Here is a 20,686-nt window from a genome sequence, read left to right as displayed (position 1 = left end):
CTTCCATTGCATCAATTCTGCTCCTTTGCCCTTCCAGTGTTTTATCTGTTTCTGACAATTTAGTATTAATCTTCTGGATTTCTAACTGTAGATTTACAATCATTTCTAATTGTTCATTTATTCTGTGATTTTGTTCTTGTATTTTCTTCCAAAATTCTTCTAAGGTTTTTTCTGTGTTTTCTTTGGTCTGTCTCTCAATCCTTTGAAGACACCTACATATCATTCTTTTGAATTCCTTATCAGAGAGTTCCAATGCTGTTTCTTCCTCAGGGATATGTTCTAGATCTGTATTCTGTTCCCCTGTTTCTACCACTTTACCTTGCTTCTTTGTGTGGACTCTGATGGTCTGTTGTCTCCAAGACATCGTGGCACTTTTGTATTAAGATCTTTGTTAACTGTTTGTGAAGAGAAGCTAAGGGTGACTTGGACTCTTCTTGGTGGTTTTTCTCGTTGGCCTGTTGATGGAGAAGGAGGTGGTGTCTCTCAGTCAGTAAGCGAGGTTGCAGGAAGTGTGGATGTAGTTGTGTCTTATGGGAACTGTTGCTGTCTCCCACTCAATTAGACAAAAATTACAACTGATAGCCATCAAAAAACTAAAAGCACATGGACAAAAAATACACCATGTAATCACACAGGAACAGTAACCAAAAGAAGAAAAAGGGAAAAAAAGAAGAAGAAAAAAAAGAAAACCTGCAATATCTGGGTATAGAACAATAAGAGAAAAAAGGTAGAGAGGAAGAATAATGAACAGAAAAATGGGAAAAATGCAAAAAGTAAAACAAGAAACAGAGTTAACTACGAGAAAAAAAAGAAAAAAAAAATTGTAACCATGAACAGGGAAATGAAAAAGTGCTGAAAACTAGGACCTGGGAGGGGAAGAATAAAGAATAATAGTAAAAAGGACAAATGTATTACTAATAATAGTAGTTTTAAAACAGACCAAAACAAGCAAACTAAAAGCCAGAAAAAAAAAAAGAAAAAATTGGGAGAGGCTAGGGCAGGGCACCCACACTGTGCCTGAGCACACAGACTGGGATGTAATTCCTGCGGGCCCCAAAGGTGGGTGGGAGTCAGGGATGGCCGTACCTCTGTTCACCAAGGGGTATGGGGTATAAGAGTAACAAGGGGAATGTCGGCACCTCTTCAGTCGTCCAGGTCCAGCATGTCCTTGGGGTTACTGGCAAGCAGAACCTGTTCTTAAGCCTCTGGAATCTGGGAGAGTGCTGTCTCTTTAAATATCCAAAATGGTCAAGCTGGTTATAAACATTCAAAATGGCAGCGTCCTCCAGACAGGCAAAAGTCCACAGCTCAGCCCGCCTTTTTCTTCGCTGGTGCTTTGAGTTTTATTCCCCAGCCACCAGAGTAGTCCTCCGTGCAGTCCCTGGCCAGCAGGGCTGATTTTTAGGTTAATTTTTAGGTCCTATCACCACTCAGCACTCTCCAAGCTGTCTTGCCGTGCCATGAGACTTGCTCAGGATTCCTACCAGACCACAGCTCCATATGTCTCCTTTTCTGGTATTTTCATGCAAATTCTTCTGCTAGTTGGGGTTTAATCCACTTCTATATCCTTCCCTTCAAGGCCCAGAGGTCCAGGATTATCTTCTGTGTCTGTTAATTGGTTCACCTTTTCTTTGTTGAAGAGGGTCTGTGCAGTCTTTCTCCCTATTCTACCATCTTCAGAAACAGACATCGTAAGCTACAAGTAAAATGAGCCAGTTTTTCTTCCATTTCTTTCCATATTCATAGAAAAAAACTCATTTTTTCTTCTTTGTACCTTACAACTATCAACATCCCCCCACATACTTCAGAGATGGCTGTTGTCCATCACTCATCACTGTCATTTCCTAAGGGCTTTCTGATAACGCTTGTCTGTCCCCCTCTGATATTGTAATTAATTTCATAATCAGTGCTGATGATCCACTGCATTCCTTTTTCATTTTAAAATTACAGTTAGGATTTGGAGCAGTGAAATTTTCCAGTATTATTGAAAGATTAGAGGACTGTCTCCAGCCATTGGCTCAGTGTAGCTGTGCTAATATATTCAGCTTCATTTGTAGTACTATATACTGAACCAGGTATAGGCAACTTCCTACAATTTATAAAATGATAAGAGTTTCAAACTGGCAGAACTTAAGAGCGCATCAGTACAACTTCTTCAAATACGAATAAACTGAGTTTCAGAAAGTGTGCTTTTTAACTTTGAACTCCATATAAAAATATTTAGCTAGGTAGGTAGGATGGCATAGCCAAGAATTCATAGACAGCATAATTGAAAATTATTTATATATTTACTTATACCCAGCTTTGATTTAAATTGTTGTTGGGTGCTGTCGGGTCCATTCTGACTCATAGCAACCCCATGTAACTGAGAAGAACTGCCCTATAGGGTTTTCTTGGCTGTAATCTTTATGGAAGCAGGCTACCAGTTCTTTCTCCTGCAAAACCACTAAGTAAATTAAAACTGCCAAACTTTTGGTTAGCAGCTGAGTACTTTACCATTTGTGCCACCAGGGCTCCTAAAAAGGAGCCTTCTGCCAAAAAGTATTTGAGGGAGGTTACTGAGATGAGAATTCATTTCTCCTTTGTTATAGAATGGCAGATTTTCTACTCTGTCTGATAGAATTTTCTGCAAGCAAAGGCATGTTCTCTATGTGCTATAGCTAATAGGATATACGGCTATTGAGCACTTTCAGTGTTGCTAGTGTGACTGAAGAACTGAATTTTTAATATTATTTTGTATAATTCTCATTTAAATAGCCACATAAGCTATATGGCCATATAGATTGTGCAGCTCTATGCCGTTTAAGATTTTTAAATTCCACTTTATGTGTATATTAAAAGTTTATTATTTTGCAATGTTGTCGACCATTATACATGCTAAGTTGCTTCTCTTTTTTTTCTAGATTCGGTCACTCAACACAAGGTCTGTCCCTTGGAAAACTACTTATTGCTGCAGTGATGAAGATGTCACTCAACACATGGCTATTGCAAACAGCTTCCAGAGCTGTCTTTGGACATTTGTATGAGAAACGAAACTGAAGAGAAGGAACTTACATATAAAGGATTGCTTTTTATGTCATCACATGTTTGCTTTGTGTGTTCTGTGATTTTTATCACAGAGTTTCTTTATAAAGAAACTCCTTTATGGAATTTTCTGCTGACTTAATATTTGTTTTAGAGAAGTTTTGGGCGGCCCAGTTTCTACCTTTTATATATATATATATAATGTAGTCTATTCTTAGTAGTGATCACAATTAAAAGGACACAGAACCTTCATCATTAAAGCAACATATTGCTAAATAAAGAATGAAAATTAAATTACTACTGAGAACAAAGAAAAAATTGCCTATGTTTCTTGGCTTAGATTTCAAAATCTTTATTATTATATACTAGATGTGAAGGACATTAGTCAGTTACTAATGTCATTTTTTACATATCTGAGATTCTTTTCAAAATAATTAATGGAGATATGGGTAGAGAGTTCTGTACAATGTTAATTAGTTCCATCTGAGTACCCTTACTTCTCTAAGCTTAACTTATGGTAAGCGGTGAATCAGCCCCAAAGAGGTCAAGGCCTCCATTTGCTGCCTTGATGCTTGAAGCCCACTAGAGAAAATTGGCATGTGGGGCTGAATTATAGCAACACTGACTGGTCACCTTCTAAAGTAGAAAAATGTTAAATTTCAACTATGTTTAATCCCACTAAGATTTCATGACATTTTTCCTTCCCTGTGTCATTTGCCTACAGCTCACCTTAGCTACTACTTTCACCTCAAATAACCTTCAACTCCCTCAACAAATACAATAGTAGATCAGCTTCTGGACTAAATTGAGAAAGGAGGTAGAAATACAACTGGAAATAAAGGATTTCCTCTTACCTTTAAGAAAATGTATACCCCAAGTAGTCCTCTCATAATATTTGTCCTCAGGCATCAATTGAATATCAGTACATTTCAGCTGGCTAAGCAATTCCTTTCACGATAAAAACCCTATTTTCCACCACAAGCATCCTGAGCTACATTAAAACTGAGGTACTGTTTTTGTTACCTAGTGCCGCTCTGACAGGAATATACCACAAATAGCATGCTTGAACAAACAGGAGTTTATTCTTTTACAGTTTGGAGGCTTTAAGTCCAAGTGCAAAGTGCCAGGCTCTAGGGGTTGGGTGAAAGCCCCTCAGCCTTGCTCTTCAGCTCTGCCTCCAGCTCCTGGCCCACTGAAGCTAGAGGCTTTTCTTCACTCAGACAGCTACTGGCTGCTGAGGGCTGCCAAGCCCAAAGTTGACAAGTAAAAAGGCACAGTCCTGATGTTACCAAACCACACAGCAGGCCATTCAAGTCCAGTGTAAGTCCCCTGGTTGGTAGAGCATGGCAGGCTGCTGAACAATGACATGGCTACATGAGGGTCCAAGCATGCCATAAGCTAGAGACCATTCCCAAAGCTGCTGCTTATATATGGGAAGCAGATCACATACCCAAAGCAGCTACTCAGCTGCTTGTGGTAGATCCCACCATGGAGTTGATTGCCAGTCTCATCATGGGGAGTAACTACCACCAGCTGCCCAGCCATTCAACCAGATTCAGCCAAGTTGACACACAAACATAACCACCACAGGTACTTGGCAGAACTGCTACAACACTAAACATTCCCACAGAAGCTGACACAAATTGTGCTAAATTATACTAGCAACCAGCCATTAAGTACTTGACATCTCTCCACTGCATTGATGTCAGGGTGCCATGCTTGCCTTCTCTTCAAGATCCAGCCCTGCCTGGATCCTTAGAGCTAAATTCTGATTTCTGTTGCCAGCCAGCTAGTTGCCATTCAAGATTCTCTTTCTGAGAGCTAATGTTATGTTTGGACCTTCTTGTACCAGGCATTATACTAAACATTTTATATGTGGCACCTCATTTAATCCTAGCAACAATCTGGAGTTTGTTACTACAGAAAAAGAATTGTGGCCTTATAAGCAAGAATGGTGACATTCATTTGCTTGCTTTGGACACAGTACCAGAAAAAAAGCAATCATTAGAAAAAGGACATCGTGGTTGGTAAAGCAGAGGGTCAACAGACAAAAGGGGAATGCTCAATGAAGTGAAATGACACAATAACCAAAACAATGAAACTCAAACTTTCAATCACAAAGATGTTGCAGAACTAGGCAACATTTTGTTGTTAGACATAAGGTCACTGTAAGCTGGAGCCTACTCAATGATATCTAACAACAGTAACAATGTGTGACTCTCTACTGGAGAGTCCAGCTAGTGACTAAGGCCAAAAGAAATGAAAGGCATGGGTATTGAAAATGAAAAAGTAAAACTCTTTATTTTCATACTACATGATATTGTATGTGGAAAATGATAAGCAATCCAAAAAGAAAAAAAGAGAAACTACTAGAATGAACAAGTGAATTACCCAACATTGTTGTTATTGTTGTTATTTGCCTTCGAGTCGGAACCGGCTCATAGCGACCCCTCCTTGGGTTTTCGAGGCAGTATCACTATGGAAGTGGATTGCCCAACCTTCCTTCCAAGGAGTGGCTAGTGGGTTTGAACTGCCAGCTTTCTGGTTAGCAGTCAAGTGCCTTAGGCACTATGCTTCCAGAGCTCCATTATAAAGTCAGTATACAAAAATACTTAATTATTGGCAAAACACACTACACAAAAACATTGTTCTACATCCTACTTTGGTGAGTAGCAACTAGGAACTTAAAAGCTTGCAAGCAGACTTCTAAATGCAACAACTGGTCTCTCCTCATCCAGAGCAAAGGAAAAAAAAAAAGCATGGAAATAATTCATCCAAGGGACTAGTGGACCATGTGAACATCAGCCTATATGATCATGAGACAAGCAGAACTCAATGGTGCCCAGCTATCACTGTCAACCACTCAGAAAGGGATCAGTATAGGAGAACCTGAATAGAGGGGGAGAAAAATATGGAACAAAACTCAAAATAATTTAAAAAAAAAAAAAGACCAGGCTTACTGGTCTGATAGAGACTGGTGAAACCGCTGAGACTATGGACCCCAGTCACTCTTCAGGCCTGGAACTGAACTCACTACTGTGACTTCCAGCCAAACAATAGGCATATAAGGTGAACATTTACACCAGGTAGGTATACTCCTTAGAACAGGCAATCATAGAAGATCAGAAGGGCAGTATTTGCACAGCGAGATAGCTCAGAGGGCAGGAATGCGTAGGAAAGAAGGACACAGAGAAAAGGTTACTACAGGGAGGAAGTGGGAAGATAGCTGTTACATTATGGGGATTGCAGTCAATGTCATAAAACAAAATGTGTATGAACTGCTGTATCGAAAATGAATTTCCTCTAAACTTTCACCCAAATCACTATTTAAAAAAATCAGTAATAATAATACTCAATTCTATCAATAAATAATTCAAAAATTAAATTATGAATACAATCCCATTTACAGTAGCATAAAAAATTAAATACTTAGGAATAAATTTAACCAACAAAGTATAAGCGTATAAAACATTACTGAGCAAAATAAAAGACCCAAATAAATGTAAAGTTCAGAAATTAAAAGTCTCAATATTTCCAGGTGGCAACTCTCGATTGATCCATAAATTAAATGAAAGCCCTATCAAAATCCCAGTGGTTATTTTTGTGGAATATGAAAATCTGAATGTAAAATTTTTATGAAAATACAAAGAACTTCCAATAGACAAAACATTTTTAAAAAGAGCACAGTAGGAGGATTTACACTACCTGATTTCAAAACTTGCTATAAAGCTACACCATTCATGAAATGTGGTATTGGCACAGGATAAACATGTAGCAAGTTATTTAATCATAAGAGCACTGTATCCTTAATAAAAAGTCCCAAGGTCTCTTATCTACAGGATAAAGAATCCAGGTATAAATCCCAGCGTGTGTGGTCAATTGATTTTTTTACAAAGGTGCCAAGGTAATTCAATGAAGTAAGATATTCTTTTTAACAAATGGTGCTAAAACAATTGGATTTTCATATGCAAAGAAGGGGGGAAAAGAGCTTAGACACTTTCCTCACATACACAAAAATTAAGTCAAACTGTACTCACACATTCACTGCCATTGAGTCAAATCTGACTCATAGTGACTTCTCCTTGGGTTTCTAAGGCAGTGCATCTATGGAAGTAGACTACCCAATCTTTCTTCTAAGGAGTGGCTGGTGGGTTTGAACTGCCAGCCTTCTGGTTAGCAGTCAAATGCCTTAGGCACTACACCACCAGAGCTCCCACCCCAAATTGTACTATACACCTAAAATCAGCCTCCAACGCCAGCTGTTAGCACCTTTAAGATCTACTTCAACTCTCAAGCCAAAGCCAGGATCTTCCTGGGGAGCCACAGCCAATGACTAGGCACAAAGGGGCCTAGAACCTGGCCAATTCTGCCTAACAGGGAATTTTTGCCCCAAAACTCTCCTTTGGGTTATCCTAGATGTTGTCAGATCTGCAACATGGTCTAACGCTTTCCCTGCCCAACCTTGCTTCCTCCTCCATTTCCTTTCAAAGGTGTCACATCTAAAATGGAGCCTAAAGTGTTTTATCTCATCCTAGTTCCTCCCCTCTTTTATATCTCGTAGGGGTTACCCTGCAATAAATTTCTTGCTGTCCTAACTCCCTATCAGTGTCAGCTACCCAGAGGACCCATCTGGAACAACTACCTGTAATCCAATATTTCTTGAATAAAACATTAAGTCAGATGAATAAAAACTATTAATAATCTCACTTACATTCAAGCAGTTTTTACCTCTGATTCCTATTTAGAAAAAAAAAAAAAAAAACCCCTGCTTTTCAGAGCTTTTGGATTTTGAAATTGTAGATAAGGGACCTTCGGACTTTTATTAAGGATACAGTGCTCTTATGATTAAATAACTTGCTTCTCCCACTTCTCCTGTTCAGTATGTATTATGAATCTTGTAGGTATCATTCCACATTATCTTACCTGTTTTACTAACAGACTGAATCACTGCAGTGAGAAAATCATGGAGCAGAAAAGGAAGAGGTTCCGCATACTGCGTGCATTGGCCAGGGCTTATAGTGATCTGGGCACTCTCCTCTTGAATTGCTCTACCTGCTCTTTTTCATTGCCCTGGGCAATTAGGCCAGGCCAGGAAGGGAGTCGAGCCAGAAGTGCTAAAAAATATGACTTAATAGTAACTGATAGAAACAAACAGAATATTTGAATAAATCTACAATCATTTAAAAATGCATCCATACACACACACACATACACATCAGACGTAGGTGTTTTCCAGGAAAATTCTACTAAATGCTTAAGAAACATACATATTCACACATTATGATTAATGCAAGGATTATAGATAATGTAAAATTCTAAATACTAGTTGTATTTTAACACAGTAACAAATACCTTCAGATGAAGAGTATCTTCCGAAACCTACACTGTGTATATATAACGGTGAAATATTAGACATACTGTTTTAAAACTCAGCCCCAAGATAGAATGCTTATTCCCACTGCTGCTTTCAACATTTACTGAAGGTTCTAGCCAACACGGCAAAACAAGAAAAAGAGGCAAAAGTATAATGATTATGAAGAAAAGATCAAAAGTGTCCTAACTTGCAAATGATACAATTTGCCAGGGCCTAGCACATGGGTCACTGATGATGCAACAGTTAAGAGTTCAGCTGCTAACCAAAAGATCAGTGGTTCAAACCTACCAGTGGCCCTGTGAGAATCTGCTCCTGTAAAGACTGCAGTCAAGGAAACACTGGGGGCGATTTTACCAGGTCTCTTGAGGTAGTTATGAGCCAGCATTGACTCAACAGCACATAGCAACAACAGCACATGGGTCCACAATGAGTCAGAATCAACTAGGCAATGGGTTTAGCACGTAAGTGCTTAACAAACAGTTGTTGAATGAATGAATCATTTGACTGTGAGCCAGGAAATTTTACAAATCAATTATTAATAAAAGAGTACAGAAAAAAATTTGGTGTAGAGGGACTGGGATGTTGGGTGTACCTAGTGAAAGACTGACTATGGGGACAAATGACAGAGATACAGGGGTCCAAATGACTGGATAAGGAAGCTCGGTAGGAGGAGTGAGTAACAGAACAACATGCCTGCCTCCAGTGCCACCTGTCAACTTGACAGAGATCTAGTCCAAGCCTAAAAAGTGCCAAAAAGTGAACAGTCTTCTGTGGCCTTACTTTTGGATAAGAATAATCTATTACTTGCCACAGGGAATTTGCTCCTCAGCTATTTGGTTACCCTGTTAATGTGAATCAGCAGAGCTAGAATCAAAGACTCAGCAGGACTGATGGTTAGGGGGTAGTCCTATGTGGAGAGCAGTGTACTAGGCGAAGGGAAGCCATGCAATGTGGAACATTCAGTATTTTCCTTTGCCCAAAAGCAGCCAAGACAAGCACTTATCAAAAAAGATTCTTGAGATTAAGGCTAGACACAGGTTAATTCATCTAACAGGATAATGCTACCCTGTACCAAAACTGCTCACTATGAAATGATTATTTCATTCCACAAAAGTTTACTAAGTATCTATTGTATGCTAGGCCCCAAGAAAGTGCAGAATAAACAAGACAGACCCTGTTCTTGCCTTCAGAAGGATACATTCTTACAAGGAAGGCTGATAAATTAAAAATTTAAATTTAAATAAGTTCTTCTAAAAAAGAGAGAGAGAGGAATTGAGCTAAAGATTTGCAGAGAGGGAATCTGTTTTAGATAGGGTAGTCAGGAAAGGTTTTTTTTTTTTTTTTTTTTTAATTGTGATTTGGGTGAAGATTTACAGAGCAAATTCACTTTCCATACAGCAGTTCACACAAACTTTGTTCTCATGTCATTGACCACAGTTTACGTCAATGGAATAGCTCTCCTCCTACTTCCTTCCCATAGTTACCTCTTTCCAGTGTCCATCCCTCCATACTCTCCTGCCCCCTAAGCTGTCTCCCTGTGCATAAGCAGCCCTTCTTTCTCCTATGATTGTTCTCCAGGAAAGGTTTTTAAGGAGGTAACATTTACGCTGAAATATAAATAAAAAAGCTAGTCGTTCAAAGAGTGGTTTCAAAGATTGAAAGCAAAAGCTTTCAAGATGGAGGGAGTAACATGTGCAAAGATCCTGAGGTAGGAAAGAACTGGTTGTGTTTGAAGAAAAAGAGAAAAATAGTTTATCTAAAGCAAGATAATCAAAGAAGAATAAGGTATGTGATGGGGTTGAAGAGAGAAGCAAGGGGCAGAAGGCATGCCTTGTAGGTCACGGAAAGAGTGTTGGATTTTATGCTTAAGCTAATGAAAAACTATTGAAGGTTTTAAGCTGAAGAATGATGTGATCCAATTTTTCTTTTGTGATGACTTCAGCTGCAGTACAGAGAATGGATTGGAAGAAAGCAAAAACAGAAGCAGGAAACCAGTTAGGAGGCTACAGTAGTAATTTAGGCAATCTAGGCAAGAGATGACTATTATAGTAAATATTTCCAAGTAAATTGGTGATATATTTTGGAGACAGAAATGGTAGGATTTGCTAAGGATGGATCCAATATATAGGAAAGGGGAAAGAGAAGACTCAAGAATGACTCCTAATTTCTTATTGAATAAGTAGGTAGATATAAAATGATGCCATTTACTGGCATGGTAAAGTTTGTTTATGAGTAGAGAGGTAAAGGAAACAATTTGGGGAATATATAAGTTAATTTTTGCTAGGTTAAGTTGCTGTAACAACCCCAAAATCTGAACAATGGTTTACAAGGCTTTGTTATAATGGTTTATTTTTCATTCCCATTACATGTCCTGCAGCTCTAAGTCTTGCTCCACATGTCTTGCGCCAGGACCCAGACTGAATGAGTAATCCCCATCTGGTCAGCCTGACAATAAGGTAGGCAACACAGACGCCTCCCCTACAAGGCATACAAATTACATGCCAATAGGTGGGCATATTTAATCCTGATTCAGGAAGAGGGAGTGAAAATTGGAAACAATAATACATGTCACCACAGGAAAAATAACTAAGAATTCTATGCTGGACATGTTAATTTTGAGAGGTCTGTGAGGCATGTCACATAGAGTGGGATATATGACTCTAGAGTTGAGAAGTTGCCAGAGAATAAATCAATGAATGTGCTATTTAAACTAGTTGCTGTCAAGTCACTGTGACTGATGTGACCTCATATCAGAATAGAAATGTGCTTCACAGGATTTTCAAATGGGTGATTTTTCTGAAGTAGATTTCAAGGCACCTCTGGGTAGACTCGAACCAACCTCTGGCTATCAGACAAGGGCATCAACCCCTTGTACCACACAGGGACTCCAACATGCTATTCACTTCCTGTAAATTGATAAGATCGCCTATAAAGGAAAACCAACGGGGGCCCAAACTTGAGCTGTGGGAAACCCCAAGCATTAAGTCTAGTAAATACAGAGGAACAGAGAAGAGGCTCAGATGTGTCTACAAGTGAGATATGAAGACAGCTTGTTATCCCAGAAACAAGAAGTCAGTGCCCAGCTGTGTTGAAAACTATGAGGAATTGAGCAGAATGAGATCTGAGTCATGGTATTTGAATTTGGCAACATATTCATCCTTGGTGTTTTCTAAAAGATGTTTCAGTGGCATGGAGGCCAGAAAGTAAATGGTCACCTGGGGCTGGGGGCAGGTAGGAAACTGGGTTTGGAGCTTAACAACTGAAATCAGGATAAATTCCAGATTTAAATGTAAAGATACGTAAATAGTCCTTGTGGAAATCACGGGAAATTAAAAAAAAAAATCAGAGTGCGGAACCCCTTTCTAACCATTACACAAATTCAACAACTATAAAAGAACAGCTTTGTTTTGTTTTGTTTAGAAATTTGCAAACACAAACAAAAAACACCCGATGAAAATAAAAGTAAAAAACTAGATAAAATATTCACAACCTGTATCACAAAAGGCTTATTGCCCTTAAAATATGAAAACTTGTTATGTGAATTTCACCTCAATATAGATATCATATTATAGATCTGGTGTACTCAATGAAATATATGTGGATAGATATGCACACATACACGTATGTATATATATAGAGAGAGAGACATGGGAGCTCTGGTAGCATAGTGCCTAAGGCATTTGACTGCTAACCAGAAGGCTGGTGGTTCAAACCTACCAGCCACTCCTCAGAAGGGAGATTGGGCAATTTAATTCTGTAGTGATACTGGCCTCAGAAACCCAAGGAGGGGTGGAGTCTCTATGAGTCAGATCCGATTCAATGGCAATGACTTTGGTTTATATAAACACAAATATGTAGATAAGTAATACATAGATAGATAGATAGATAGATAAGTATATACATATATATATATAGGAGCTCTGGTAGCATAGTGGCTAAGGCACTTGACTGCTAACTAGAAGGCTGGTGGTTCAAACCCACCAGCCACTCCTCGGAAGGAAGGTTGGGCATTCCTACTTCCATAGCGATACTGCCTCGGAAACCCAAGGAGGGGTCGCTATGAGTCGGACCGACTCGATGGCAAACAACACAACAACAACATGTAATATATATATATATATATATATATATATATATATGAATATACAAACATACACATAGACCTTTTACAAATGAATTTTAAAAAAAGATTTGAACAACAAGTACACTGAAAAGAAAAAAATCTATGGCTCTTACACTTATAAAAATGTGTTGACCTCTCTGATAGTATAAGAAATTCAAGGGTTTCCGAAGCAGTATCACTACAGAAGTAGATTGCCCAACCTTCCTTCTAAGGAGTAGCCGGTGGGTTTGAACTGCCAGCCTTCTGGTTAGCAGTCTAATGCCTTAGGCACTATGCCACCAGAGCTCCTAAAAGAGAACCAGGAGTCACAATTTTTCTATCACATTGATAAAGATTCCTAAGTTTGATAATACTTTATCAATAAAGTAGGAAATAGGCACATTTCATGTATTTCTAGTGGAATGTAAATTTTATAACCTCAGTGGAGAGCTGTTTGATATCTTTAAAATGATAAATGTACGTACATTTTGACCTAGCAAATTCAGTTCCATTAATTTATCTTATAAGATCACTCACCCAGATTTAAAGTTTGTGGGGCATCCTCTCTTGCACCTCTAGGTGCCATCTTTAAGAAAAAGAACACAAAATTACAAAGATAAAATTAGGTACAAAACAAATACTCAGTATCCATGGAAGTGAAGGCTATAAAGTTAAAGCTCCATTAACATTATCATTGATCTGTTTTTGTAATAACATGTGCAAAAGTTTAATATCATTCTATCCTATTTGGAAAAGATTAGAAGAAATCTAAATGCTCGTCAATAGGAACTGGTTGCAAATGATGTTACATTCACACAAAGGGCTACATGCAGTGGTTAAAAAAAGAAAAGGAAACCCTTGTGCTGAAATAAAATCAACGTCTAGAGAGATCAAGTAAAAAAAGCAAACAAGTAAACAAAAAAAATAGCTTATAACACTGCACAAAACATGTCACCATTTGTGTATATATATATATATATATATATATATATATATATATATACACACACACATACATATGCATAAAATATCTCTAGGCAAATACGTAAGAATCTGATAACACTGGTTGCCTCCAGGGAGGACAGCTGGAAAACAGAGACAGAAAGAGCCTTTTCTGTTTACTAGTTGTACCATTAGAATTTTGAATCATGTGAATCTAAAATCAATTCAAAAAGTAAACAGAATGAATGGGAAGTAAAGAGCAGAGATGAAAGTGTAGACAGTTTAGAAAAGTTTTGCTGGAAGAAGAGCACAAGGATAGAGTAGGAGAAGGAGGAAGATGTAAGGGATACACTGGGGTTTTTTCATTTTTGTTTTCTTTTAGATGCAAGATACTAAAACTTGTTTGTGAACTAGTGGAAGTGATTCCCTGCAAGAGTTGTTTGTTGTTGTTGTTATGTGCCATCGAGTCAGACCTGACTCATAGCAACCCCTCCTTGGGTTGCCGAGGCAGTATCACTACGAAAGTAGATTGCCCAACCTTCCTTCCGAGGAGTGGCTGGTGGATTTGAACCGCCAGACTGGCAAAGCAGTGTTAACAGAAGGAGCAGCTTCCTTGAGACAGAGAATTGCCTTTGGCAGCATAGGGCCACTCCATGCACTCTCACCAAGGGTGGATTACCCACTGATGGGGTGAAACTATTCACTACAGATTAGTAAATAAACACATATAAATCTGTGATTACCCTGTTTATTGAGTAATCTGACATTGGCTCTACCAGAGAAGAGAGGATGAACACCTCCAGAAGCAAGTGTAGGGAGGCAGATGCTTTGGCGAAAGGCAGATTCTATTGCCCTTGATTTTCTTAGTGTGAGGAGAGGTCTCAGCTGACCTGGAGTATGGCAGTTTGGGAGATGTGAGACAAGAGACAAGTATGGGTTTGTTATGAAAGCAGGTTTTTTTTGTGTGTGATTTTCTCCAGCAAGGTTAAATGGTTTAGGGGCAAGAGCAGAGAAGACAAATGCAGGTAGTTGCCAGGGGAATAGAGCAGAGGCAAAGGGGATTGAGTATATTTGTAAAAAAAAAAAAAAAAGGAGGTATAATGATGGACCAAGGAATTACAGTGGGGCAAAGAGGAAAGTGAAGCCACTGAGGCCAGTGGATTGGAGACATCCTGGTGTGGAAGGTCTTTTTTGGGGGTGATGAGGTTGGGAGGACTAAAGGAGGCAGAAGATAGGAGGAGGTGGTGCAAGAGAGGATGCTTGGTATGGAGACTTCAGAGGCTGTCTTGGGAGACAGGTGTGGGGTAGTAGATCCCACAGAGGGCAGCAACTTGAGGCACCTCAGCTACCACTGCAGGCTTCACGTGCAGCAGGGCTCAAGGAAGGGCTGGGCTTCTCCAGGCTGTGTCTTCCACCCCACTCACAGATGACTCACTCCCTGTATATAGAATGAGAGAGAAGCTTCTTCTCCCTACCACTGACCTTTCTTTACATATTACATCCCAGCAGGGCACTACAGTTTTTACAGTACAATTATATCAGAGATTATTGCAAATAATTTCTATCACGCTCTACCCAAGGATTGGGAAAAAATAGTCAATGTCAGCTAAGAATATGAAGAACAGTTATGGAGATAAAGTCAGGTAATGGATATAAGGTGCATACCTGGCCCAAAGTAGATGCCAGCAAATGGTAGCTGTCAACTGCCTTTCTCCTCCCTTCCCTTACAGGGGAAATGGGGGCAGAACTGGGTTGCCATTCCCCTTGATCTCACACTTCAACTATTAAAATTCCCCTGAAGTTTTCATAGTAGAAGACTTGGACCCTGGAGTGAGTCTAGTAAGGCCATAGGCTTTTTCCTAAATGTACTTATTACGCTGACCCAAGAACTTACGAGGATGAAATCTTTCCACCAAATGACTCACTTACAATAAAATAAATGCCTAAAAAACTCTTTTGTCCCTAAAAATACTGTGAGTGTTTTGTGAGGAAACTGAAAGTCTGAAAACAAAACCCCAGGAATGCCACTCAATTATGACAGGCCTGTCTATAGTCCTGAACTCTGGAGTTAATAGCTAAGTGGAGGAACTCAAAACAGGCAGTCCTGGTTAGATGTGCCTGCAGCCAGCAGGACCAGGAAGACAAGAGCAGGAGATCAGCGCAGTGGCAAAGCCATCTGGTGCCCTTTCACAAGACTTAACCTCTCTGTGGCTGCTTTTAGGTCAGTTCTTGTTTTACAGAATCTTGTCCATGAGCCAAAGTGTCCAGGAGCCAAAGCATCAATAATGGTTTGGTGAGAGCGAGAGTTAGAGTGTTCAAATACCTGCCTCGCTTAGCAAAATAAGGATGTGAGCAACTTTTAACCAGTGTCCTTGGATGGTACAGTTAAGAGCCCAGTTAACTTTCAGTTTTAACCCAAAGTTGGAGGTTTGGGTCCACTGAGAAGTACCTTGGAAGAAAAGACCTGGTGATCTGTTTCTGAAAATCATCCATTGAAAACCCCATGTAGCACAGTTCTGCTCTGACATCTGTGGGGTGGCCATAAGTCAGTCAACTTGACAGCAACTAGTTTTGTTTGTTTTATTTTAACTAGTAAAATCACGCAACTAGGACCTGAAGCCTCAGGATTTCTAGAGCAAGCCATCAACAATTCTACAATTATCTTGTACCACAGACTTTGTTTATTCTGAAGCTGTCCCTGGAGTTAGTCGCCATTGTTTCCAATTATTATCACCAAGTAGACTTGGGATTTCAAATGCCTCTCAAATGAGGAGATCAGCCAGTGTGCCTAATTGATTCTTCTGTTTTCACCTGACGAGATTACATTGATGGGTGCTCTCTACAATTAGAGTTCAGCAAAGTCACTGGTATCCCTCAACTCTGCAAATTCTAAGACTAATTGTTGACTTTAGTGATATTATATTTTTCCTTGATACCTGTTTGTTATTCAAAAATTCCAATGAAGATAATTACTTAATGCATCAAATGAAATATAAAAAAGCATGAGGTATTATTTACCCCTTTTGCTAATTAGTTGTTGTTGTTTGTTGTTATGTGCCAACCCCTTCTTGGGTTTCTGAGGCAGTATCACTACAGAAGTAGATTGCCCCATCTTCCTTCCAAGGAGTGGCTGGTGAGTTTGAACCACCGGCCTTCTGGTTAGCGGTTAAGTGCCTTAGGCACTAAGCTACCAGAGCTCCTTGCTAATTAGTAGTGGGTACTAAGTAATTTGAGGACTTTGAGACAAAAAAAAAAAAAAAATAGGAGCCTTGGCAGCATAGTAGTTAAGCACTGGGCTGCAACGGAAAGGTCAGTGGTTCAAAACCACCAGTTGCTCCATGAGAAAAAGATGAGGCAGTCTGCTTCTGGCAAGATTTCCAGCCTTGGAAACCTATGAGGCAGTTCTACTCCATCTTAGAGGGTTGCTATGAGGTGGCATTAGCTCAACAGCAACAGGATTTCTAAGACAAACAATAGCTTTGAAAGCAACTATCAGGAAAAAATGTATAATACCGAACAGCGACAAGGTGGTGGTAAAACATGTACATTCATACTCTCATGGTAGCAATATAAATTGGTTCAATGCTTTTTGAAAGCAATTTGTCAGTAAACAGGGAATCATAAGAATATATATAGCAGTCTTGATACATGACGCAATATGAATGGAGTTTGAAGATATTATGCTGAGTGAAATAAACCAATCACAAAAGGACAAATATTGTATGGCTTCACTTATGTTATGAAAGACAAGGAAAGCAAATATACAGAGACCAAAGCTTATTAGTCATTATAAGGGGTGAGAGGGAGGGGGAAAAAGGTGGTAAACAGTGATGGAAAATCTCATTATGCACAGGGTTGTTCACCAGTTACTGTAATTGCTGTCGGTAAGTTGTACACCTTTAAAAAGCTGAATTGGCAAAAGAGTAGCTGTTGAGGCTGCTTATGTACAACCAAATATTTCTTAGGATTTGGTTCCTTGGTTTGGAGGTTTAGGGTCATGGTTTCATGGAACATCCCAGTTAACTGGCCTAATTACATGATTAATGCATATGTTCTAACTCCTAGTTCGATGTGTAGTATCTGAAGTCTTAAAAGCTTGTAAGCTTCCATCCAAACCAAAAAAAAAAAAAAAAAAAAACCTCACTGCCCTCAGGTCAATTCCAACTCATAGTGGCCCCCATTGGGTTTCCAAGACTGTAAATCTTTACGGAGGCAGACTGCCTCAGCTTTCTTCCATGGAGCAGCTGGTAGGTTCAAACCACCAAACTTTTGGTTAGCAGCCAAATATCTTAACAACTACACCACCAGAACTCCTTAAGTGGCCACCCAAGTATTGGTCTCTATTCAATAGAACAATAGAGGAAGGAGAGTCAGAAATAGGAGAAGGATATGGAATGTGGGCCTAACTGCCTCCATGAACAACTGCCTCTTTTGCCATGAGAACAGAACTGAATGGTGCTCAGCTAGCATTACTGAACATTTTGATCAAAGACCCCAAAGAAGAATCCTATTCAAGAGAGGGAAAATGAAGAATAATAAGCATGGCATCATAAGAATGTACATATCAATTTCTTATGGACTCAAGACTTTCTCAACTAAAAACCGAACCCACTGCCATTGACTTGTATCGGACTCATGGCGACCCTTGCTTGGGTTTCCGAGGTAGTATCATTACGGAAGTAGATTGCCCAACCTTCCTTCCAAGGAGTGGCTGGTGGGTTTGAACCGCCAGCCTTCTGGTTATCAGTCAGATGCCTTAGGCACTATGCTACTAGAGCTCCCATGGAAAGTGGATGAATCCCTGAGGTGGGAGGGAGGAGTGGAAACACTGCAAAAACAAACCAACAACAACAAAAAAAGTGAATGAAGCCCTGAAACTATTGCCCTGAGGTAGTCTTCAAAATTTAAACAAAAAATATCCCCTAATATTTCTTAAAACCAAACACTAGTCCAGCTTAACTAGTGAAAAAGGTCTGCCTTGAGCATTATGCTCTTTTAAGAACTATCCCTATGGTATCAAATGGACAACAGCAACTTGAAAGGTTAGATAGGAATCTTTGGGGGGCAATGAGTTGATGTTAATAGGGGAGGAACAACTCTGAAAAGGAGGGCGAGGATGGCTGCACAACTGGAAGAATGTAATCAATGCCACTGAACTGAACATCTAGAAACTGCCGAATTGGTATGTGATTTGCTGTGTGTATTCTCAACAACAACAACAACAACAACAAAATAAATAAAGTTGGAAGGAAAAAAAAAAAGACACATATACAACATGTCCTCAATCCTAGTGGCTAATCTTTAAAAAAAAAAAAAAAGTTTTAAAAGGAGGAAAATTATATGTACCCCAAAACCGTCATTACAACACTATTTATATCAAGCAGAAACTAGAAACAATCTCAATGTCCAGCAACATACAGATTGTTGAATAAGTTACCATACACCTATCTGAAGAAGTATCAAGCAGTTATAATTATAATAATGAACACCTCAAACCTTAATTTCTTCCTCTCTGAAATGGAGATGTTAACACCTACTCAGAATTTCCTTAAGGAATGAGTGATGCTCTTTGCCAAGTGAAAATCAACAAACCTCTTATCTCTGTTCCCTTTTACTCCTTCCAATTTCATCATTCTCCTCCTTCTTCATCTCTCTTTGTTTCTTTAAATTTTATTTATCTATATTCAACTCAACTGTTTCTCCTTCTCTTCAATTTCCTTTCTTTCTGGAGGTCAGAATTCCAAAATGGGCCTTACTGGGCTAAAACCAAGGTGCTGGCTGGGCTACATTCCTTTCTGGAGGCTCTAGAGGAGAATTCATTTTATTACCTATTTCAGGTTCTAGAGGCATTCCGTAGCTCATGGTTCCCTTCCATCTTCGAACTCAGCTATGTCCAGCCAGGTCATTCTCACATCACATCACTCTGACACTGACTCTTCTGCCTCCCTCTTTCCTACTTATGGACACTTGTGATAACATGGTCCCTGGGTAGCATACACAATTTGCTCTCTGTTACCAACCTAAAGGTTAGAGGCTCAAACCCACCCATCAGCACTACAGAAGAAAGCCCTGCCTATCTCTTTTGTATAAATGACAGCCAAGAAAAGTCTATGAAGCAGTTCTCCTCTGTAGCATGAGTCAGAAACAACTCTATGTACCCATCAAGTTTTGTTTTGTTTTGGTGATTACATGGACCCACCCAAATAATCCAGGATAATCTTTAGCAACCTCAATTTCATCTGCAAAATTATTGCCCCATCCCATAGAAACAATCTCAATGTCTAACACTGTAACACATAACACATTCACAAGTTCTGGAGATTAGGGACATCTCTGAGGTCATCTTTGAGCAGCCATTATTCTGTCTTCCATATTTTATCATCTCACACTAAATTTAACACAGACTTACTGGTCACCTACCACACTGCCAGTGACTCACCTAGCCTTAGACCTTGGGCAAGGCATTTATTTTCTCACAGCCACAGTTTCGTCAACTGATAAGGGTCATACTAATACCTGTCCTGATGCCTCAGAGTATAGCATGAGGATTAGGTAAAATGATGTCCTTCTGAAAAGGATGTTAGGAAATCCAATTGAATTTACATTATTTAGTCAATAATGTCTACCCAACACATACATCAAACAACTAATTGATAGGAATTCCCAGCATAGATTAAGAAATGGACAGCAAACAGATCTCATTCCAAATAATCAAAACAATGGGGGAAGTGGGAAACATTTTTACTTGTAATTATTGCGTGTGTTTAGCAATTATTTAACCTAAAATGTGTATATTTTAAAGTTATTTGTGGTTATAATTAAATTTTTATTTCCCTTGTTTTCAATATTTCTTCTTCTTTGACTGTGTTCCACTATGAAGTATATATATATATTTTTTTTTGTGCCAACAAAACAATATCTACTTTTAGCCTTCTAATAGTTGAACTGTTGACTGAGACAATAATTAAAATTATTGAACTGAAACTAACCAAGAGCATGCAAATATTCTTCAGGCTAAACTAATATTTTATTTGGTATGAGTTCCTAGTTTAAGTGCTAATATTTTCCCAAAGCCTTGAGACCTTCAAAGGTCTAAGCTCCATCTAGAACTTGAAGATACTGGCCCTAGTTGTCATTTTATTAATCTGGTTTCAATTTCTTAAATGTTTGGGTTCACAGCTTATCTATGGGAACAAATACTTTTCCATCCTTAATATTCCAGAGAGAAGATTTACTGAAAAAGT

General features: G+C 39.0%; 1 protein-coding gene across 1 annotated transcript in view; it reads left to right on the top strand.

Annotated features, from left to right (window-relative positions):
- Positions 1-2,959, top strand: part of MCPH1 (microcephalin 1) — a 505,419-nt gene extending 502,460 nt beyond the window's left edge. The window contains exon 14 of the mRNA XM_042781949.1: positions 2,904-2,959. Coding sequence (XP_042637883.1) covers positions 2,904-2,959 — 56 coding nt within the window. The remainder of the gene's footprint in view (positions 1-2,903) is intronic.
- Positions 2,960-20,686: the final 17,727 nt, after the last annotated feature.

The sequence above is a fragment of the Orycteropus afer genome, unplaced genomic scaffold (genome assembly GCF_000298275.1).
Source record: "Orycteropus afer afer isolate SDZICR_OR568_19922 unplaced genomic scaffold, OryAfe1.0 scaffold00200, whole genome shotgun sequence".
Classification (NCBI taxonomy): domain Eukaryota; kingdom Metazoa; phylum Chordata; class Mammalia; order Tubulidentata; family Orycteropodidae; genus Orycteropus; species Orycteropus afer.
Note: the sequence above shows the minus strand (reverse complement) of the source record. Positions and strands in the feature narration are given on the sequence as shown.